General features: G+C 36.6%; 1 protein-coding gene across 7 annotated transcripts in view; it reads left to right on the forward strand.

The window, feature by feature from the left end:
• The window catches only part of ATL2 (atlastin GTPase 2), a 63,313-nt gene that overhangs the window by 37,630 nt on the left and 2,200 nt on the right, over positions 1-23,483 (forward strand). For 4 of the 7 annotated variants that reach the window (XM_060168493.1, XM_060168495.1, XM_060168490.1 and 1 more), the window contains 10 exons: positions 8,952-9,086; positions 9,383-9,487; positions 12,790-12,840; positions 13,140-13,196; positions 14,659-14,751; positions 16,951-17,089; positions 17,864-17,991; positions 19,357-19,413; positions 20,648-20,719; positions 21,402-21,833. In XM_060168493.1, the coding sequence (XP_060024476.1) occupies positions 8,952-9,086; positions 9,383-9,487; positions 12,790-12,840; positions 13,140-13,196; positions 14,659-14,751; positions 16,951-17,089; positions 17,864-17,991; positions 19,357-19,413; positions 20,648-20,719; positions 21,402-21,833 (1,269 nt within the window). Of the gene's footprint in view, positions 1-8,951; positions 9,087-9,382; positions 9,488-12,789; positions 12,841-13,139; positions 13,197-14,658; positions 14,752-16,950; positions 17,090-17,863; positions 17,992-19,356; positions 19,414-20,647; positions 20,720-21,401; positions 21,834-23,374; positions 23,390-23,483 lie in introns of all 7 variants that reach the window. The other 3 variants (XM_060168496.1, XM_060168492.1, XM_060168494.1) reach the window with 3 other exon arrangements.

Below are 23,483 nucleotides of genomic sequence, written 5' to 3' on the forward strand. Positions count from 1 at the left end.
TACACAAAAATTCACCAACTTTGATAAATTTTTTTTAAAGGCATGCTGGTATGACAGCTGTCACAGTACAATCTAACAAAATTGTTTCGAATGAAGTTAAAGACAACTAAGCACTACTAGAGCCATCTTATGGAAAAAACCAAATGAACCTTTTGGCCAACCCAATATAATGTCAATTAGATCCACCTGATTGTTGGTGCTGTTCAGTTCAGCTATATCCTTACTGATATTCTGTCTTCTGGGTCTGTCAATTACTGATGGAGGGGTGTTGAAGTCTCCAAGTGTAATAGTGGACTTGTCTTGTTTCTTCTTGCAGTTCAGTTCTTGCCTCATGTATTTTGATGCTTTGTTGTTAAGTGCATACACATTAAAGATAACTGTTAAGTTTTTCTGGAGAATTGACCCCTTTATTATTATGTAATACCACTCTTTATCCTGATAATTTCCTTGTCCTTAAGTCAGCTTGGTCGGAAATTAGTATAGCTACTCTAGCTTTTGTTTGATTAGTGTCAGTATGGTATATCTTCCTCCATTCCTTTTCTTTATGTTTAAACTGGGTTTTTTGTGGACAACAAATATTTGGGTCTTTTTTTTAATCCACAGTGACAGTTTCTGTCATTTAATTGGTTTATTTCAATCATGCACATCTAAAGTGATTTTTGATAGGATTGGATTGTTATTTCTTAATGTTTGTAATTTTCTATTTGTTGTACTTGTTTGTTCTTTTTTATTTTTTTCTGCCTTCTCTAGCTTTAATTGACTATTTTATATGATTCTACATTCTGTTCTTCCTTAGTATATCTATTATACTTCTCTAAACATTAAAAAAAAAAACTGGTTGCCTGGAGTTTGCAATATACATTTACAACTAGTCTAAGTCTGCTTTAGAGTATTACTATACTGCTTCATGGGTAGAGCAGGTACATTATGACAGAGTATTCCCAATTCCTCCCTCCTGTGCCTTATGATGTTGTTAATTTCCTCTGTGTTATGTACCATAATCACCCAATACATTGTTGCTATTAGCACTTCATACACATAGTTGTCTATTAGATGAATTAAGAGAAAGAAGAATAAAAGATTTACTTTCTTGTCTTTCTTTGACATTCTTTTATATATATGTCTGAGTTTCTGACCTATATTATTTTCTTTCCCTTGGAAGAACTTTGAACACTTCTTTCAAGGCAGGTGTACTGGTGACAATCTCCCTCAGTTTTTGTCTAAGGAAGACTATTTCTCCTTCACTTTTGTAGGATAACTTTGCTGGATACAGAATTTTAGGTTGGTGGCTTTTTTCTTTCAGCACTTGAAATATTTCACTCTATTCTCTTCCTGTTTGTGTGTGAGAAGTCCAAAGTGATTCTTATCCTTCCTTGTTCTTCTACAGGTAAAGTGTTTTTTGTCTCTGTTTTCTTTCAGGATTTCCTTTTTGTCTTTGTTATTTTGCAGTTAGACTGTGATATGCCTGGTATAGATCTTTTGGTATTTATCCTATTTGGTGTTCTCTGACTTTATTGGATCTGTTTTTTAGTATCTGTCATTAATTTTAGAAAATTCTCAGCCATTATTACTTCTGATGTTTCTTTTACGCTTTTCTCCCTTCTCCTTCTGGTATTTCCATTACACCTATATTACACCTTTTGCAGTTGTCCCACAGTCCTTGAGTGGTCTGTTCTGTTATTCTTATCCTTTTTTGTCTATGCATTTCAATTTGGGAAGTTTCTATTGATATATATTCATGTTCACTGATTCTTTCCTTGGCTGTGTCCAGTCTGTGGATAAGTATATTAAAGGCATTCTTTACTTCTACTACAGTGTTTTTTATATGTACCATTTTCTTTTAATTCTTTGAGTTTCCATCTCTCTCTGTTTGAGTTTCCATCTCTCTCTGCTTGAGTTTCCATCTCTCTCTGTTTTTTATATGTACCATTTTCTTTTAATTCTTTGAGTTTCCATCTCTCTGCTTACATTTTCTACTTTTCTCATTAGAGCCCATAAGATATTAATCCTAGTTATTTTAAATTTACTACCTCATATTTCAAAATCTGCATCATATCTGAGTTTGGTTCTGATGGTTGCTTTGTCTCGTCAGTCTGTTTTTCCTTACCTTTTGGCATGGCTTGTAATTTTTTTGTTGAAAGTTAGGCATGAAATATCAGAAAATAGGAACTGACAGTTAAGTTTTTAGTGTGAGGTGTTATGTTAATCTAGCTTTAGCTCAGAGATGTGTTTAATGTTTTCTGCTGCTTTAGGTCCCAGAGACTTCAGTTTTCTCCCCCTCCTCCATTATCCTTGGGTTTCTCTAAGAACTCCTTAAATAGAATGTATCTTGCAGCTCTCTCATTTGTAATCCACTGTCATCGTAGTGGAGCCTGGTTGATGTGGTGGTAAGGTGTGGGAGAGGAAAGCTATATCATTTTATGATTAAATCTCAGTTTTGTAAGTGGGCCTGAGTCCCTGGGCTGTGACCTTCAGAAGTGTTTCTTAGCCTTAACAATTTTTTTTCTCCCCTTACTTGAGACAGGAAGGATAGAGGGGGCTGGAGTTGATGAATTGCCCTTTCCAGGCTTAGATAAAGCTCTGATAAGGTAGTTTGTCATGGAGGGCAGGCCTTTGTTAATGAGGACCGCTATCAGTGCTTACTTTCCTGAGTGTATTTGAAAATGGTTGCAGGGAATTCCCTGGCAGTCCAGTGGTTAGGACTCAGTGCTATCACTGCTGTGGCCCAAGTTCAGTCCCTGCTCAGGGAACTAAGATCCTGCAAGCTGTGTGCCATGGACAAAAAAAAAAAAGAAAACCTCAGGGAGCTCCTTGAGGTAAAACCCAAGAAAGTGGGGACCTATGAAGCCTGAACCTCCATGAGAGGTCTTAGGTCTCAAGCTAGTCTACTCTTAGCTTCCAGCAGTTTGTCCAAATTACCATTTAAGTGTTTCTTCCAGTTGCTCCAGCAGCTTCTGCTCCTTGGTAACTGACCTCAGCTTGTGGTTCTTTGTATTTGCCTGTCTCTCAGATTTTGGTGTGCAATTTGCCCTGTGACCTCAATTCTCTGATCTAAGAAAGAAAGTTTGTTGATTTTCGTATTGAACTTTTTTCTTGTTGTGAGGCCACTGTGCTTTTTACATTAGCTTTATATATGGGAGCACTGAGGCTGGAAGTCCAGTGGAAGACTGTGAAGTCAAATCTCCATGCCAAACCTTAATTTAATAACTAGAGGTGTTTCGCCTTTCTGTTCTAGTAGCACTCAAGTACGCTTAAAAAAAACTGTGGTTAAAAAATGCATAACAAAGTTTACCATTTTAATCATTTTTAAGTGTACAGTTTAGTGGCATTAAGTATATTCATATTATTGTACAGTCATCATCACCAGTGCATCTCCAGAACTTTTTCCTTCCCAAACTGAAACTCTGTACACATTAAATTCCTCATTCCTCCCCTTCCTCCAGCCCCTGATAACCACTTTTCTACTTTCTGTATGAGTTTGACTACTGTAGGTACCTCATATAAGTAGAATCATACAATTTTGTTATTTTATATCTGGCTTATTTTACTTAGCATAATGTCTTCCAGGTCAAGGTCACCTTTTAACCAGAGTCTTAAAAAAAAGGTTATTTACACTTCTTTGATGTGTACCTAAGTTGATATAATTGTCCTTGTTTGAGCTAGTGCTTTGGGTCAGTCATAATGTTATCAGTTTGTCCAGCCCCAAAAGGGAGGAGTTGGACATGGGGGTGGTTAAGATGTTAGACAGTTTTAAAACTGTTTTAAGAGTCTAATGTTGCTTAATTTGTTCCAGGACCTGTAGAGTATTCTTACATATTCAAATGAAAACTGTAAATTATGTTTGGTGGTCAGAATGTTTATATTAACTCATTCTGTCCACTGATTTGTGTGTTTAATGTTAATAACCTATCTCCAGAATTAGGTACTAGTTTTATACAGATTAAGATTTTCATCTGTTATTTTATTTTATTTTATTTTTTTGCGGTACGCGGGCCTCTCACTGTTGTGGCCTCTCCCGTTGCGGAGCACAGGCTCCGGACACGCAGGCCCAGCAGCCATGGCTCACGGGCCCAGCCACTCCGCGGCATGTGGGATCCTCCCGGACCGGGGCATGAACCCGTGTCCCCTGCATCGGCAGGCGGACTCTCAACCACTGCGCCACCAGGGAAGCCCTGTTATGTTTTTTAAATTTATTTTATTTTTGGCTGTGTTGGGTCTTTGTTGCTGCGTGCAGGCTTTCTCTAGTTGCGTTGAGTGGGGGCTACTCTTCGTTGCGGTGCGTGGACTTCTCATTGCGGTGGCTTCCCTTGTTGCGGAGCACGGGCTCTAGGCACACAGCCTTCCATAGTTGTGGCTCATGGGCTCTAGAGCGCAGGCTCAGTAGTTGTGGCACACGGGCTTAGTTGCTCCGCGGCATGTGGGATCTTCCCAGACCAGGACTCGAACCTGTGTCCCCTGCATTGGCAGGCGGATCCTTATCCATTGCACCACCAGGGAAGTCCCATCTGTTATGTTTTTATGGGGAATGTTTCATAACTAGGAAGGATCTGCTCTTTCATTGTACAGTTACTTGGGTCTTTAATTTCATCCTTTTTGTCCCTTTTCCTCCTCGCTGTGATGAGTTACTATGGCTTTTGAATGGGCCTTTATTCTTCTGGCCTGCCCGTTGTTGGAGTCAGTAAGACTGGGAGCAGGGTGTATGGTCTGATACATGTAGACCTGGTTGGACCACCAAGTCTGTGTTTCAAGTTTACCAGCTGTTGTTTCACTTTGTTGCTAGAGAATGTTATCTTTCCTATGGTGAAATAAGAATTTGTTTCTTATTATTTAGAGTAGGTAGGGGTTCTTTATTGTTTTTTTTAAATTTTTTAAAAATTTATTTGTTTATTTTAATTTTGGCTGTGTTGGGTCTTCGTTGTCTTCGTTGATGCATGTGGGCTTTCTCTAGTTGCAGTGAGGGGGACTACTCTTCGTTGCAGTGTGCAGGCTTCTCATTGCGGTGGCTTCCCTTGTTGCAGAGCACGGGCTCTAGGCGCGCAGGCTTCAGTAGTTGCAGCATGCGGGTTCAGTAGTTGTGGCTCACGGGCTTAGTTGCTCTGCGGCATGTGGGATCTTCCTGGACCAGGGCTCGAACCTGTGTCCCCTGCATTGGCAGGTGGTTTCTTAACCGCTGTGCTACCAGGGAAGCCCGGGTTCTTTATTGTTGACAATTATATTACACTAGTAAGTCTTCTTGGCAAGAGTTTATGTTTATTCACTATAATATTTGACTACATTTAAAGTTCAGGTGTTTTCATATTGCCTTTTGCAACTGAGATTTATTCAATAAGATTTTTTTATTTTACTGGAGGATTAAAATCATTTTAGAAATTTCGAGTTTTAAGGCCTGTTTTGTCCCTACAGTAGTAAATGGTATCAGATTACTGTTTTTCAAGCTCTTAAGTTTGCTTTTACTAACTTATGACAGCAAATAGTATCTGTTATCAGCAAGGCTGCTTCTAGAATTCATTTGAATGCTCCTTGAGGGCAGGAATGTTTGTTCTTTTTCACTGCTGTATCCCTAGAACCTAAAACAGTGGCTGGCACATGGTAGGGGTTCAATAAATATTTGTTGAATGAGTATATATGAATATATTAAATTTATCAGTATTCAATATGTTAGAGAAATAGTAAGACTTCTTAATTTCATGTTTTGAAATATCAAAACTTAGTGGTTTTAATTAGCTAGGTTCTCTGACTTACTTTTTCTTTCGTCCTTTTATTGATTAATCAGTTTAGTAAACATTTCCATTACAGGGTAAACTAAGAAGAGATGATATATAGTCAATAGATTTTTTAAATGAGACACCAGTTCTTTTTAAAGTTTCTTTGGAGAGGGTAAGGTTAACAAACATCTTAGCCTATGATATCAGTCATCTATACTTTTTAAAATTTATTTTTACTCTCTTGTTCATGTAATTGTTTCTAGGACTAATTAAAAGGATCATATATTTTTTTTTTTTTTAGGAAACGTATTTATGTATGTATGTATGGCTGAATTGGGTCTTTGTTGCTGCACACGGGCTAGTTGTGGTGCACGGGCTTAGTTGCTCTGAGGCATGTGGGGTCTTCCCGGACCAGGGCTTGAACCTGTGTCCCCTGCATTGGCAGGCAGACTCCCAACCACTGCACCACCAGGGAAGTCCCTAAAAGGATCATATTTCTTAGGTATCTCTTACACATGCTCAAAAGGGAACACACTGAAGCTTAATAATTAAAATTTTTAATGTATTTATTTATTGAGCAAATATTTTGAGTGCCTACTGCAAGCCAGGCACCATTCTCTCTTCTGGGAGTACTATTCTATGTTTTGAGAGAAAAAAAAGGCAAAACTTTCTTTCTTCATGGAACTTACATTCTCATAGGAGAGATAGGGAAACAAGATGTAGAATAAAAACAGATTTCTCTAATAGGGTAGATTCTTTTAAGTTACTTTTGTAGGTTGGACCTTTTAAAAATAATCAGTTCATTAAATACCACTTTGACATTGTTGGGGAATGAGATGCCACATGTGAGAGCCTAGAATAGGGCAAGGCACTTTGGTAGGAACAGTTTTGTAAACAAAAATGGAGTTTACAGCCCGTGCTCTCAGTATTCACACAAGAACTGCAGTGCAAAGCTATTTAAAGATAACCACCTGCAGTGTCGGTAATATGCTTTCAGAGTCCACAAAAGTCGGAGTTTCTTGACAGCTGGCTCAGTCTAGGCAGACAGTGGGTGGAACAAAAGTATAGAGATGCTAAACAACATACGTATTTGGGAATAGTGACCTTTTTGGAGTGGTAGAAACTGGAAGAGGTGTGTGTGTGTGTGTGTGTGTGTGTGTGTGTGTGTGTGTTGGGGGAACTTATGAGTAGTATCAGGAGCAGAGATAGAAAAAGTAAATTAAAGGTGGATTGTATGCAGCAGGTCTCTAGATGGTCCTGTAAATAATGGGGAGCCGCAGATGACTTTTTAGTAGGACAGTGGCAAGATTACATTTCTTGTTGAGAAAATTAAGTGACTATGGGAAGGATGGGTTGAGAGTACGACAGGGAGGTTCCAGGCTATTTGGGGCATCTAAAGTATAGCCCAGGGGCAAGACCATAATCCCTGTAAGGGTGCCTCCTGAAGCACAAGTCCATAGTATATAATGTGACTAGAATTGTGCCATGTGGCAGGCAGCCTTGTGACCAACAGAGGGATGAGGGTCAAAAGTTGAAGATACTGAAAGTGAAGAAGAGAATCCAAGAGAATTTTGTGGTTAATAGGATTGGTAACCTACTGGGGATGGGAGTTTTGTGGGATAATAATAATTATAGATGGTTTGAAGTTTAAGACGGATCTTCACATTAGGTAATGATGGTCTGGACAACACTTTTTTCCCCCACCTTGTATCTCGTTTTCATAAATTGCTTCATCCCTCATTGAGCCTACCATACCCATCTTTTTTCCACCCCTAATTTGAGCTTTGATATCTGTTTTGGACTATATAGTAAAGCTTATTAGAAGTATTTCTGAAACAAAGGAATTTTTCCTGTGGGGGGAGGTACTTTGAGAAAAGGGTATATGGGCTTTAAGTATACTTAAAGTATAGGGCTCTTTTAAAAAAAATTATTTATTTTATTTATTTATTTTTGGCTGTGTTGGGTCTTGGTTGCTGCACGCGGGCTTTCTCTAGTTTTGGCGAGCGGGGGCTACTCTTCGTTGTGGTGCACGGGCTTCTCGTTGCGGTGGCTTCTCTTGTGGAGCACAGGCTCTAGGGATGCAGCCTTCAGAAGTTGCGGCTCGCTGGCTCTAGAGCACAGGCTCAGTAGTTGTGCCACATGGGCTTAGTTGCTCTGCGCCTTAACCACTGTGCCACCAGGGAAGTCCCTAGGGCTCTTAATATATGTCAAAGTTAACTCATTTATTATATTCCAGATTTAATTTTCTAGATAAATTACCTTATGGTATAGTAACTTTAATATAATTTTATGATATTTAATTATAACAGTCTAGCCCTGTGAGGTACGTTAAAACATTTGATTATGGAAAAATTTAAATATACCCCAAAATACTAGAGTATAATGAACCCCAGTATACCTATCAACATTTTGCTGGTCTTGTTTCATCTGTTTTTCTCTCTGCCCTTTTACTCTTTTTTTTTTTTTTTGCTGAAATATTTTAAAGCAAATGCTAAGCATATTCTTTCACCATAAATACTCGAATATTTAACAGTTAAGGACTTTATTATTATTATTAATACAACCACAAAACCATTATCACACCAAGCAATCATCTTTACCCCAAGTTAACACCATCTAATATAATACCCAGTCTGGATTCAGATTTCCCTTTTGGTTTCGAAAAAGAGTTTTGTAGCTGGATTGTTTGAATCAGGTTTCAAACAAGTCTTGTGGTTATTTTTAAAGTTGATATTTTTTAAAGAGAAAATTAAGGCAGTGTGAAAACATTTTAGTATAAGCTATTCTAAGAGAGCAATGCTGTTTTGACAGCCATTCTGTCTGGAACTTAGTTTTGTACAAGGAGGTATCGAAATAGCTAGTATCTATTTTTTATGATTTTTAAACAGGAAATCTTTCCAAAATGGGGGAAGTGGGTGTGACCCCACTTATCTAGAAGCCTAGAGTATGAAAATGTGAGCTATTCAAGAAGGTTCAGGTTTGGGGGAAGACCACATCTCTCTTAGTCAAAACACCCTAGATGGGATTTGGGACTGTTTTTGTAACTACTTGTGTAATGTTACAGTATATTTTATCTCCCTGGATGTACCTTCCTCATCTATAAAATGAGTGGCTGATTTTTTTTTTTTTTATTTTTATTGAAGTGTAGTTGATTTACAGTGTTGTGAAGAGTGGGTGATTTCTTATATTCCTTTTGAGTTCTTATTTTTGTGTGTTTTATTTTCTATTTATTCTTAACTTTAACAGGATTCTCAAAGTTGGATTGGTGGAAGCAATGAACCATTGACTGGCTTTACATGGAGAGGTGGTTGCGAAAGAGAAACTACAGGCATACAAGTCTGGAATGAAGTGTTTGTGATCGACAGACCTAATGGAACAAAAGTGAGATTCTGTTTATAGTTTTTTACTATATATAGTAAAAAATATATATATAGTTTTTTACTAAAAAAACTAGTTTTTTTTCTTCCATATTCTTTCTTGAGCAAAACAACACAGAACTATTAATATCTGATAACTTTAACATATGTGGATTATTATGTCAAAATGTGTGAGATACTTAAGTTAGAGGACTTTTCTTGACTTAATTACTGATTTTGATAGTAACCATTTTATATTTGACTTTTATAGTCACTATTGGTGAATTTTTTACTTAGTATTTTAAACTTTTAAATTCCTAGGTGGCTGTGCTGCTAATGGATACCCAGGGTGCCTTTGATAGCCAGTCAACTATCAAAGATTGTGCAACAGTGTTTGCTCTGAGCACTATGACTAGCTCTGTCCAGGTGAGATACAGAGATGCCGCGGTATGATCAGGTCAGACAATCCTAATACCTTTGCTCTTCCTCAAAATGCCTTTTGATTGAAGGGAAAAAAAGGATTAAAATCAGAGAAACTATTTACATTTAGTATTGGTCACTTACATTTCTATGCTTGCTGTTCTGGCTTACAATGTGAAATTTCATACTTTTAGTGCTTACCAGGGAAACAGTGAACCAATAGCCAATCCCTTTGGTATTTCATCATAGCATCTATGCCTTTTTCTTTTTAAAGGAATATATATTATTGCATGATATCCTTAATTGAATTCAAGGATATTCAGTTGATATTGAATTCAATTGAATTCAGTCATATACAGTAAAGTATAGGGTGTTTCTTTATTTTTTGGCTAAACCAACCAAACAAACAACAAAACCAAGTAATTAAATTTAGTTTTCTACTCGATATGTATGACAACTAATACATGATTATTTGAACTAATGGAGGTAGAGGCATAATAATTCTTATTTAGGAAACCTTAATGATGTTTATATAATAAACTAAGGACTTAAAGCATCTGTTTCATTTAGAAAGGGGTGAAATCCTTTCTGTTTTTTCACTTATGCTGTACCCTAGAGTTATGTTTGGTGTTCTATCAAGTTCTAGTCTCTTCAAGCTAGGCCATCTCTTTTCTGTATAATTTAGACTAATTGCACTGAATTAAACCACCACAGGTCATTTTTTATTTCTTTACTTTCTCTTTCCTGAGCTCGTCTGTGGTTGATACTTCTCTGGCTGAAAAATGAATTATTGAAGTATGGTGGTTAGATCCAGCTGGTGATGTATCAAGGTGTATATTTGCAAATATTTTAAAAAGTATGTGCTTCTCCTGAGATAAATATTTCTTATGGATGGTAGATTATAGGTGATACCGTCACAGTGTCTTGGAATTTTTGTGCTTTCCATTAATATCTGGAATGTGTGACCAGTTTCTATTAAAGTTCCCATTTCCTTTCTTCCTCAATTTGAAGTATCTCGCTGTCAGAGTGGAAACAAGTTTTGGAATTATTATGAGATAAAAGAGAAGTGGCTTCTTTTTATTATAGGGATGGGAATATCTGTCACTACAAACTAAGTGATGTTACTGGGGACTCTCAGAGTCTCTTTTTCTCAGTTTGTCCTACCTCTTTTTCTCTGATCTTGCAGGGCAGCACAACTGCCATTTTCTTGAGGCGAGCAGAAGCCACATCTTTGTATTTATATTATCGCATTATAGCCCTTCAGATTAGCTGGCTCTGTGGCTTGCATTAAATTATAAGTTCTCTGTCCTAAAACTTATACCATGGTGTTCTCTTGTTTATTCAACTTTATGATAGCAAGAGAACTGGTTTTGGACAACCACGTAAAGCCATTCAGCCACTTTCTTACCGTAAAACAAAGATTTTGCCCATCTTGCCTATCTCACATGTGGTTTTGTGTGCAGTCAGAAATGAGATACAAATGAGATAATGCATAAAAAAGCGGTTTGTAAACTAAATAATCAAGAAGATTAATTTTTTTTTCTTTTTTAAGGCCGAACCGTGCGGCATATGGGATCTTAGTTTCCCAACCAGGGATTGAACCCATGCCTGCATGCATTGGAAGTGTGGAGTCTTTTTTAAAATTTATTTATTTATCTATTTATGGCTGTGTTGCTGTGCGTGGGCTTTTCTCTAGTTGCAGCGAGTGGGGGCTATTCTTCATTGTGGTGCGCGGGCTTCTCTTTCTCTGGCTTCTCGTTGCAGAGCACGGGCTCTAGAGCGCAGGCTCAGTAGTTGTGGCACACGGGCTTAGTTGCTCCGTGGCATGTGGGATCTTCCCGGACCAGGGCTCAAACCTGTGTCTCCTGCGTTGGCAGGCGGATTCTTAACAACTGCGCCACCAGGGAAGTCCCAGGAATGCAGAGTCTTAACCACAGGGACCACCAGGGAAGTCCCTAAAATTAGTTTTTATTATTGCTTCTTTCCTGATTCTTGAGGCTAGATTTCTCTCCTTCCTTACGTAAGTTATCTGGCTGATAGATCAATAACAAATTGATCCCTTTGTCATTTATTCTTTCAAAAAATAATTACTGAGCATCTATTAAGTACAACACAATATGCTAAGTACTAATGATCTACAATAAACAAATCTTTTCTGTTTGCTATTTACAACCTGGCCCTGACAATGTAGGGATCTGGTCCTATTTTCTAAAAGCTAAGGCCCATATGAGTGAGAATAGGTTGGTTATTCTTTCAGTTTTTAAGTTTAAATCTAGAGTTTAATCACCTCATCATTAATTACTTTGTAAGAACCTGTTTGGAATTAGTCAACTGAGAATATCATTTTAGGTTTGCCAGGCTATATTGGCTGTTTATATTCTTGACCTCCAAGTGATTAAGTTAGATTATCACTTATTTGCTGTTAGAACAAATTGTTCTATATTTGGAGTAACCCTATTTTCTTAGATATAAGTTATTTCCTAGCAGAGGTGACAACTATGGACATCCACTTTTGTCCTTTGGTGGTCCAGGTCATCTTTTAAAGACCTGACTCAGAAGGATTGGACCTAGCGAATCTTTTCTCCAATTACTGTTTCTTGAGAGTAGTGAAGTTTGCGTTACCAGCTCTGGTCTGTGGGCCTTGGAAAGTGGAAGAGTGTTACCTACTGTGTGTGTGTGGGGGGTGGGGGTGGGTAAAATGTTCATGTTAAGTTATTTAGACTGACTTTGCTTAAGTAAAACGATAACCATAATATTACAGTCAAGTTAGTTGAGGCACCCACTGAATAAACCATAAACTATATACTATGAATGCTCCAGGGAGGAATTTATCTTTGTATTGGGTTGGCCAAAAAGTTCGTTTGGGTTTTCTGTAACATCTTACAGAGAAAAACCCGAACGAACTTTTTGGCCAAACCAATAGAACTATGCCCTTCACATTCATTGATTTAGAAAAACAGTTGGGTAGTTGGGGGAACTCTTCACTTAAAAAAAAAAATCATGTCATAACATTAAAGAAACTTACTATGTAATATACTTTTTTTTTTTTTTAATGTCTGCTGCCTTCTTGGCCCCATATGTGTATATTCATGATTTTTACACAGTTTACCACCACTGCTTCCCCCTTAATGTTTTATCCTAACTGTTAGGAAAAAAGAAAATTCTTTTCATGGACCACTGGTTAAGATAGTGACTGAGTCATTCATTTGTGCTCAGGTGTAAAATAGCCTTCGTTTCCACAAGTAAAGTTATACACAGCTGGGTATTCAAAGTAAAACACTAATAAAAACAAAAATTTGTTTTAACAGGTGTATAATTTGTCTCAAAATATTCAAGAAGATGATCTTCAACACTTGCAAGTATGTATGTCTCAAAGAATGTATGCCAAAGTGTTGAAAATTTAGTTCCCACTTTGTTGTGACTTTACACCAAGAACCTGTAATATTGTAAGAAGATTGACTATTATATGGTTTTAAAAAGATGTACGACTTCTTAACTAGAAGAAATTTTAAAGTATATGCAGTCTTAAAAAATTAAATGCTTGGCTTTCAAATGATTTTAAAGGCTCTGACATGTAGTCGTCTGATATAGAATAGCTTTACAGAGGTCTTCTTTCAACCTTTTCGGGGGCATTATTTTAAATAATTTGATTTAATAGTTATTTACAGAATACGGCAGACTTGCAATGGAAGAAATCTACCAGAAGCCATTTCAGGTAAATAAATATTTTATCATTAAAAAAAATTTTATCTATGAAAAGCTATCATCTTGTATCTCTGGAGATATGAGGACATTATGCGAAACTCATTTTTAGCAACAGATCTAGTGGAATTGAAACTAATTTATGGTAATGTCATCACCATCTTATCAGTAGCAGCTTACAGGATAGGAAATAGAACAAATGAATATAGACTGGTTCTTAATACTTTTACTTAAAAGGTTAATAACATTTCTTTTAACTGGATATTACTTCCAGAACTTGAGATAGTCATGTAAATTTCTTTTATATGTGATAAACTACTAGAAAATGTTATTGGTTGTACGTGTGTGTGTGTGTGTGTGTGTGTGGTATATTACAAGTTGAGGTTAGACCTATTATTCTTTATTTTTGTTTCAAATAGAAGAGTTTCAGAATTTATTATATCTCTCCCCCATGTGTTTTTTCATTACTTTTAAATGCTAGGTACAGAATATTAAGTCAGAAATTAACCTTGATTTGAGAAGCATATGCTCTGCTTGCTTCTGTGGAGTCTTATCATTAGAGATTTTTAAAAAAGCAGAGCTAATTTCAGATAGATTCTTTTTTGAAACAAGTGTAATTTGTAAGTAGACATTGTACTATTTGGTTAGTTGTGTTATAGTAGGTGAGAATGACTCCACCCTGTTTGCTCATCAGTGTGTGAAGTCCTTCCTGTGTGATAGCATCACTGGTGATTCTGTTAGTGGGTTACATTGATTCTGCCTCAGTCTTGTCTGGCTCAGGTGATCACTTTTATGAAATATTTGGGCAGGTTATGGTGTTATTTTGTGTATATGATGAAATATACTCTATTTGGCCTCTATCAGTTTTTCTGAACTGGGGTAATTTTGCCACCCAGAGGGCATTTACCAGTGTCTGGAGACATTTTTGGTTGTCACAGTTTTGGGGAGGAAGTTCATGCCATTGGCATCTAGTTTATAGAGGCCAGACATGCTGTTCAACATCCTACAAAATGTAGGACAGCCATGCACAGCTAAGAATTATCTGACCCGAAGTGTCAGTATTGCTGAGTTGAGGAACTTAAGCATATAGGAATTAAAAATTCTATGAAAAGAACTAATTGGTCTAGAATTAGGTTAGTTGGTCTTCTAGTTACACAATCTTGACTTAAAATTATGATCTGTATACCCTGATATGTCTTTTGTTTCTTTTTAAAATATCCTGTATTATTGCTTGTGGTGACTCTTACACACAGTGAGGTTCTCAGATGGAGGTAGTTTCTTGGTATAGGAGCTGGGAGTATTGTTGGCTTATGTAGGCTCTTGTTATAACTATGAGTAGTATTAAGCCACTTGGTTACTATAACTTTTGATAAGGATTGTTTTTGGGGAGTAAGGGGTGCTTCAGTTATTAAAGTAGTAATTTTTGGTAAAGTTTTATAAGAAATGATTTCAATTTTTTCCCCTTCTTTCTGTAGACACTAATGTTTTTGATTCGAGACTGGAGTTATCCTTATGAACATTCATATGGTTTGGAAGGTGGAAAACAATTCCTTGAAAAGAGATTGCAGGTAAGCCCCCATTTCTTAGAGAAGAGAGCATAAGCACCAAGCCCCAGGTGAAGGTGTGGACTGTCTGGACTGCTGCTTAGACTACCAACCTCTGAGTGTCATTGGAACAAATTGAGTATCCCAGGTTAACCCAGATAACTGCATATATAATTGATGAGAAGTAAATTGGTAGCACTCCTGTGAAAGAGGACAATAGAAATGCCCTCAAGTAGAAGTTAAGGAATGGATATTTCTCTCCAGAGCCAACTGCCCCTTCAATAAATCAATATTCAAAGGATAAAAGTTTGAAGTGGACTAACTTTTTGATCTGCTCAGGTTGCATGCATTTCTCTTTCTGGCCCAGCTGAGCTTCTGAGCATTTGGGACAGGCTGGATAATCTAGTGTGGATGCATTGAACACAGATGATGTGAGACTCTCTTTCCAAGGATACTATCTCGTAGAGTGGCAGCATATAGAGAAAAAAGGGATCTTAAACATTATCTAGTATAGCCTTTACACACACACACACACACACACACACACACACACACACACACACACACACACACACACACACACACACACACACACACACACACACACACACACACACACACACACACACACACACACACACACACACACACACAACTGGGACCCAGAAAAGTGACTTGCCTTTGGTCACTTAACTAATTATTGATAACTGGGAGTAGGACCCAAATGTCCAAGCTCCTGGCCTGGCCTGTGCAAATGCCACACCAAGTCATTCCTGGAAATAACATGGAAGTACTTTGGGAAACCCTCAGGTCAGATACTACCTACCTACTGACGTCCACAAAAGATACATAAAAATACCTTTATTCATAAGTAGGAGGTTTAGCTCTTTGGGGGAATAAAATTTTGTTTGTTTCCTATGAAAAAATGCATTTAATTTCGCAGCCACATTCAAAGACTTAGGGTATAATGTAATTTTTCTTAATCCTAAAATAAGATCAAAACCAACTCCTCATTTCTTGGATTATTTGAAAGGCATTTCTAGACTTGTCAGAGATAATTTCATTCATCAGCGTTTTCTCTGGTTTTTTCAGAAGAAATTAACCCACAGCACATCAGGCATATTAACTAAATTCAGAATTATGTACTTCAAAGATAAGGAGGTTTTTAAATATATTATTGAAGCCATACAGAAAAGTACTCAGATCGTAAGTGTGCAGCTTGAGGAGTTTGTACAAATTGAACATAGCCATGTAACCACCCAGAAGCAACTGCCTGTATCCACTAACTCCCACCCCCACCCACCCCCCCGCCAAACCCTTCATTACTCTTTTGACCTCCAACAGGCTTGGTTTTTGGACTTTTTGTGAAAGGAATCATATACAGTATGTATTCTTTTGTGTCCAGCTTCTTTTGCCCAGTATTACATTTCTGAGATTAATCCACATTGTTGCATGTAGTTTAGTTCACTTATTCTCATTGCTATGCAGTCTTCCATTGTATGAACAGGCAACAGGTTTTCCATTCTACTTTTGATGGAGATTTAGGTAGTTTCCAGATTTTGTTGATTACGAATGGTGCATGTTTTTTAGAATGGTTTTTGAGACGAGTTTGGGAGAATATGTGAGTTATATTGGGATAAGTAGTTATTAAAAATCTAACATTAGGATTTCCTTCCAGAAAATACATAGCAGTCTCTCTTCTGCAAAACACTGGTAAACTAGCATAAATCATAAATAATCATTTGGAGTAAGTGCCAAAATCCTAATAAATTTTTAAGGCTCTTTGGACTGCATTGGAGCTTTTCGCCTTATCTGTTGTTTTGCTCAGGGGCTGATCTTTTTATTCGTAGGCAAATTAGTACTTTGTTTTTCTCTTTGCCATTATAAGTACTTTAAAGGCAAATTCTTAATTTATTTACTGGTTTATAAATCACAACCACACCTGTTGTTCTGGTGTTAGATATTATGATTAATTATTATTTGTATTTATTCATATCCTTGGCAGCTAACATGGGAAAAAAAAAGTCTTTTTTGGTTTAAGACAGAGTGGGGTCTTATCAAATGGTTAGAAATGGGTCTTTAGTAAAATTTTATTGTCAAGAAACACACACCTAGACTAGCATCTGAGTTAATGTGCGTGCATGTGAGTACGTATGTGTGTTTTCTTAAAAAAATGTGTTTTTCTCTTGTTTGCACCTTCACCTTGTCTCCTTCTGTCCCCAGGTAAAACAAAATCAACATGAAGAGCTACAGAATGTAAGGAAGCACATTCACAATTGTTTCTCAAATCTTGGTTGCTTCCTTTTGCCACATCCTGGTCTTAAAGTTGCAACTAATCCTAGTTTTGATGGGAGATTGAAAGGTGGGAATTCCCATTCTTGCTAAAATCAGAACTTAAGTTTTAGAGGCTGAAAGTTAAAAAAAATACATGGTTCCTTAAATTTTTTCTTTTATACTGGAGGACGTTTTAATGCATTATTAATGGTGTGATTGTAATGTATTGGTTTCTTGCAAACACCTGGCATATTGATTTAACATTTTATAAGGTGGTCTGTTGCTCAGCACTGACGTCCTAAAAATACTGAAGGCTAAGAACATTTCAGTATTTCATCTGATTGCACTCTGCTAAAAAGCATCACCAATATATTATATTGATGTAATTAGATTTAAGTCTGTTCGGGGGTGATGGTGTAATTTTTTGTGTATGTTTTAGGATTATTTTGAGCATGATGGCAAAAGGCTTGAGGATCGACAAAACTTTTAACAGTATGGCTGGAGAAACAAAATTTAGTATTAAAATTTAATACAATTTCATGAATTGCTTGCCATTTGGAAAGGATAGTTTAGTTAAATTAGTTGATGTGGAATTTGTTCTGGTAGGCCACAGTTTTATTTGTTATTTGGGCTGAAAGAATTATTGGGAGATGACGGAAGTGGGGTAGTAGAGTGGAGGGGTGGTTATATTTTTTCCTAGGAGATGTGACAGTGTGATGTGTTTGGATGAGTTTTTTGAAATGAATCTACACTTACGTAGCATATTTTTAATTTATGAAATAGAATTTTATTAACTCTTACCAATGGGGACTTTACTTTTTTTTTTTTTTACTAACATATTGACTAATTTCATGTCCACTAGATATTGATGAAGAGTTTAAACGAGAGCTTCGAAATCTGGTTCCATTGCTGCTTGCCCCAGAAAATTTGGTAGAAAAAGAGATAAGTGGATCTAAAGTCACTTGTAGAGATCTTGTAGAATACTTTAAGGTAGGAAAATTCTTACATTAAATGGCTTTGTCTAAGTTAGAAATATAGCTGACTTAAAACTCATTTGTATGTACAAGAAATTTCTTACCTTTATTTTAAAGCAAAAAAGTAAAATTTATATTTTTTTGCCTTGAATTGGATGTATCAGTATTTAAGAATATTTAAGATTGTAGCAGACAACATGTATCTTCTAGACAGTGATTTTATTCTTTGTAGAGTTATCCTACTTTTTCTCCAGCTCTGATATGGAAAGAAGAACCATTCACCATAATACTACAATACCACTCTATCATTTGAGAATGATAATAGGTATTGGGAGCATAATTCTGTATCCTGAGTTCTCACAAAAGCCTTCTCTCAGAGTCTGGGCCTTGATAAGAGCAGCTGAAAGTATCCAGACTGGGTTTGAGCTCAAGTAAATTATGCATAGATTTTTTTTCCCCCTCCGCTGTTCTCTAGTCTTTTTTTTTTTTTTTTTTTTTTTTTTTTTGCGGTACGCGGGCCTCTCACCGTTGCGGCCTCTCCCGCTGCGGGGCACAGTCTCCGGATGCGCAGGCTCAGTGGCTGTGGCTCACGGGCCCAGCTGCTCCGTGGCATGTGGGATCTTCCCGGACTGGGGCACAAACCCGTGTCCCCTGCATCGGCAGGCGGACTCTCAACCACTGCGCCACCAGGGAAGCCCTGTTCTCTAGTCTTTATAGCTTGCTTGCTAGAGCAAGACTATTGTAGAGGTTTGTATTTATTCATTGTAGTTGTAAATAGACAGAAGGGAAATACAGTTAACTAAGAGTGTATTTTTGTATTATTTAATGGACACTTGATCACTTTCATACTATCTTTGTTCAGTTATGAATTAATTTAGAGTCAGTAGAAAGTTGAGGTGAAAGATTCCTATATAGAACTTACTTAAAAACGTTCATCTTTCTTTCTTACTCTTAAACCACAAATTCAGTAATTTTTTTCCCCTTGAACTGAAGTATATTTTAAGCTGGTCAAAGTAAAATACTGAGTTAAAATATTTTCTTACATATTTATTTGAAATGTTGGCATTAGGGGAGAATTATGGATTTCTTTTCATAAAGTAGATGGCATTTTATATATAACTTTTAAATATGAGACATAATTTTTATGCCAAGTTGGAGTTATATTTAGAGACATTTCTCTAGGATATTATTTAGCAACATACACACTTAATAATGTTGAGAATAGGGTTAACTCTGTTGGAATGAGAGTATATGATTTTTAAAGCCTAGACTTTTCTTATAATAGTGTGAATCATTTTTCTATTTAATGATTTTTCTTTCTTTGGGGATGTGGAGCCAACTTGCATAACCTATGAATATAATGAGTCTTCTGTATTTTTAGGCTTACATTAAAATTTATCAAGGAGAGGAACTTCCACATCCAAAGTCCATGCTTCAGGTAGTGTGTGTGTTGTACATACATTTATTTACGAAGGAGAAAAAAAATCTTTGCTTTAGAGATAAATGCTGGAAATGGGGTAGTGTTTCTTTCCATGCGAATACATTTTAGATACTTAAGGCATGGGTCCTGAAGTTTTAATGGGTTTTTGTAACTACAGGTTGCACACCTTGCACACCAGAAGTGAGGGTCCTCGGTGCCTTCTCTTCAGTTGCTCAAAAAGTGTAGGAGAATTTCTGCTTCAGAAGATAGCTTCATATGGGCCTTGCCAAACCAAGAGCCTTGCTTCTGCTTTCTGAGTCTTCGACAATGAATGTTGTTTGAAATAAGGCTTATTTTCTCTTGATGTTAATGATTCACGTCTGGTTCTAGTGAATATAGATTTTGTTTTTATTTTTTTAAAAAAGGTGTTCTTTAGGGACAATGTTATTTTAACCTAATTCATTTTTTTAAAATTAATTAATTAATTTATTTATTTTTGGCTGTGTTGGGTCTTCGTTTCTGTGCGAGGGCTTTCTCTAGTTGTGGCAAGCGAAGGCCACTCTTCATCGCGGTGCACGGGCCTCTCACTATCGTGGCCTCTCTTGTTGTGGAGCACAGGCTCCAGACGCGCAGGCTAAGTAGTTGTGGCTCACGGGCCTAGTTGGTCCGTGGCATGTGGGATCTTCCCAGACCAAGGCTCGAACCCGTGTCCCCTGCATTGGCAGGCGGACTCTCAACCACTGCGCCACCAGGGAAGCCCAACCTAATTCATTTTTTAAAAAATTTGCTACTTTGGGCAGTTTCTCAGTTTTATAGTGGATTAAACTGTTTTTTCATAAAACCCATCCAATAAGCAGTTTTGTGGATTTAAAAATGTATCTTGTGTGTAATACTGATTATGAGAGAGAGGACCATATGAGTAATTCTTGATTCTTTGCACCTGGGGACTTGACACATTTTAGGGTTGTATATGTTTAATTTTCTATAATTTCCTGGGCATATGTGGTATTTTCTACAAACCCACTTTAACAAACCTAAGCAAAACAAGATTAAGCAGGTAGTCCTATTAGAAGCAATTATTATGTCCTTTATACTGGTGTTTCCTTCAATTAGAAAGGGAAACTGGAAGTTGATAATATTTTCTCTGATTCATTTTCAGACTTGGTCATTGTACATAATTTATTGTCTTAATCAGAATTTATAGTTATCAGGTATTTCACATAAAATTGGCACATTTTATTTTATTTCTTAGGCAACAGCTGAAGCTAATAATCTTGCTGCAGTAGCAGGAGCAAGAGAGATCTATTGCAAAAGTATGGAGCAGGTTTGTAACTAAAATCTAAATTTGACACTAGAGTAAGATAGAAGATTTTTATATCTAAAATAATTGAACCAATTTGTGCTCCTTTTACATTGTCATGTTACATCATTCCCAAATTTCCCTTTATCATCTCTGCTGGAAATAAACTAAGAATATAATTCCCATGGTTAGAGTGCAGGATATGGGTAGTAAGTTATTACATAGACCACACTGAAATATTTTCTGACACATGATTCAGAGTGCTGTTATTAGTAGCTTCTGACGCAAGCAACATCAGCTTAAGGGCAATAGCAGCTTCTTTGCTAAGCTTGCTAACTCAAACATTAAAGTACCTTTTTTATGTTATCTTTTACCCACTTTCTTGCCAGCAGTCTTTTGTACTCTTTTGGTGTATTGCTGGGTCAGGTGAAGTCAGGTACAGATTGCAGTGTAATTCTTTTTGTCTTTATTGGTATATAATTAATACCAATATAATTAATTTTGGAAAGTTTATTTTGCTTGAGTCAGTTAAACATATAAGAAATAAGTAGGTTATGATAATGTGTGAAGTATTATGAACAGATGTAAAACTAAACCATGTAGGTGGTTTGACTTTTTGAGATTAAAAATTATGATCAGGGAATTTCTTTCAAGTGTGAATTATTTCCAGCATGTAATCTGTCCTAATGTAACCCTGCCTTTACAGGTATGTGGTGGGGACAAGCCTTACATTGCACCTTCAGATCTGGAGCGAAGACACCTGAATCTCAAGGAAGTGGCGATTAAACAGTTCTGTTCAGTAAAAAAAATGGGTGGAGATGAATTCTGCCGTCGTTATCAGGACCAGCTTGAGGCTGAAATAGAAGAAACCTATGCAAATTTTATAAAGCACAATGATGGCAAAAATATCTTCTATGCTGCTCGTACCCCTGCCACACTATTTGCAGTCATGTTTGCTATGTATATAATCTCAGGACTGACTGGCTTCGTTGGCCTAAACTCTATAGCCGTCTTGTGTAACCTTGTCATGGGGTTAGCACTGACGTCTCTTTGTACTTGGGCATATGTTAAATACTCTGGGGAGTTCAGAGAAATTGGAACAATGATTGATCAGATTGCTGAAACACTATGGGAACAGGTTGGTATCTGTCTTTTGGTTTTTCAGTGACTAATCTTATCCCTGTGACTACCCACCCCTCCTTCCAGTCCCCCATTCCCCACCCCCAGTATTTGCACACCTACTTTTCCTTTATCTGGAGAATGGTAAAAGGATAGTTTCCTTTTTGTTTAGATGCATAATTTGAATATAAAGTATGAACTGGTTTTTTTTCCCCTTTAAAGTTGTAATTATAGTGTGCTTTGGTTGGCTTACATCTGTAATATCCTTTGGATAGATTCTTAGTCATAGGCCTGATTATACTAGACAAGTGGGCAGGGCCAGAGTCTTTAAGGATTTTTTTTTTAAGAAAAGAAAATATAATTAGTGCAAGAGTTATGAAGGTAAGGAAAGAAGTTTGGAAGTGTAATTCTTTTGCTTTAGGAAAGCAAAAGAAGTTTCTTACTAATATTGGCAAGAACCAAGGCATGCTTATATTCCAGGAAAAATATTGTGTCTTCATTGCCTTCCATGAAGTTAGTAGTGATTTACTGATGTACTACAAGGAACAATCTTATAGGGAATTCTTTACATCAAAGAAACTTTGTTTGACCTCTATACTGTGGAAATACTAATGAACAAAGCAAAGCACCACAAACAGAGAACCAGCTTTTCTTAATCATAATCCGTTATCTCAACCAGAATTCATATCATGATTTTTTACCTCAAACCAGAATTCAAAGTTGGGCCTGACAAGTATCTACTAAGGAAAGCCTTGTTGTATATCAGCCAACTGTTGTCTGGAATTGCCTGTGTTCAGAAAATTTCATTTAAGGATGTTGTCATTAAAATGATCATCGTGAAATACTTGAGCATCATGTCAAGGACCAGAATGAAAACTACAGTTATTACCGATGGACAGTTATAAAAGGTGTTTTCAGATACCATTTCTGGGCTGATGAAGTATTGGGCTTATTTGAAGATCTAAGATATGCAGGTCCATGTTGGTTTGGCTTTAAATTCAAAGACTGAAGTTGATTGGATGTTGACTTTTCTATTAATAATGTCATTATTATTTTATACAGTGACCCACTATATTAATTTGGATTTTATATTTCTTCTTTATAGAAATGCTCTATTTATTCAGATCTGATTTGGAAGCTTGTGTCTGGATATTTGTAAAATTTAAATTTTTATATCAAAAATAATCTCATTCTTTATATTCCTTTGATATCTTCTGACCGAAGATGGATTAAAAGCTATCACAACCTCAAAAAAAAAAAAGCTATCACAATGTCACTTAAAATATTACCTACTTTAAAAATGTTGGACCATTACTAAATTTGTGCAACATGAATTTCGATAGTTGTACATTGTCTTCTTTTGAAAACCACTCATCTCCCATGCAGCATTGATTCTAGGAGTTTAGAAGTGCCATTATTACAAAACAAGTGAATGGAAGAATCTAAAGTGTGTAAAATTATTTTCAGTATAGTTGAGGTAAGATGATCACTAGTCAGAAGATCTGTGCTGTGTCAACACTTGTCTAAATTTTTTTGCATTTCTCTTTTCTTTTGCTTCAGAGGAGTCCCAGGAAGGTGAGAAACCTACAAAGTCTCAAATTCTTGTAGTCTTAAGTTCTTTAACTTCAAGGCACTCTGAGTCATTCTCCTAACGAATCACTCCATGTTT

This window comes from Lagenorhynchus albirostris, chromosome 13 (genome assembly GCF_949774975.1).
Source record: "Lagenorhynchus albirostris chromosome 13, mLagAlb1.1, whole genome shotgun sequence".
In the NCBI taxonomy this organism is placed as follows: domain Eukaryota; kingdom Metazoa; phylum Chordata; class Mammalia; order Artiodactyla; family Delphinidae; genus Lagenorhynchus; species Lagenorhynchus albirostris.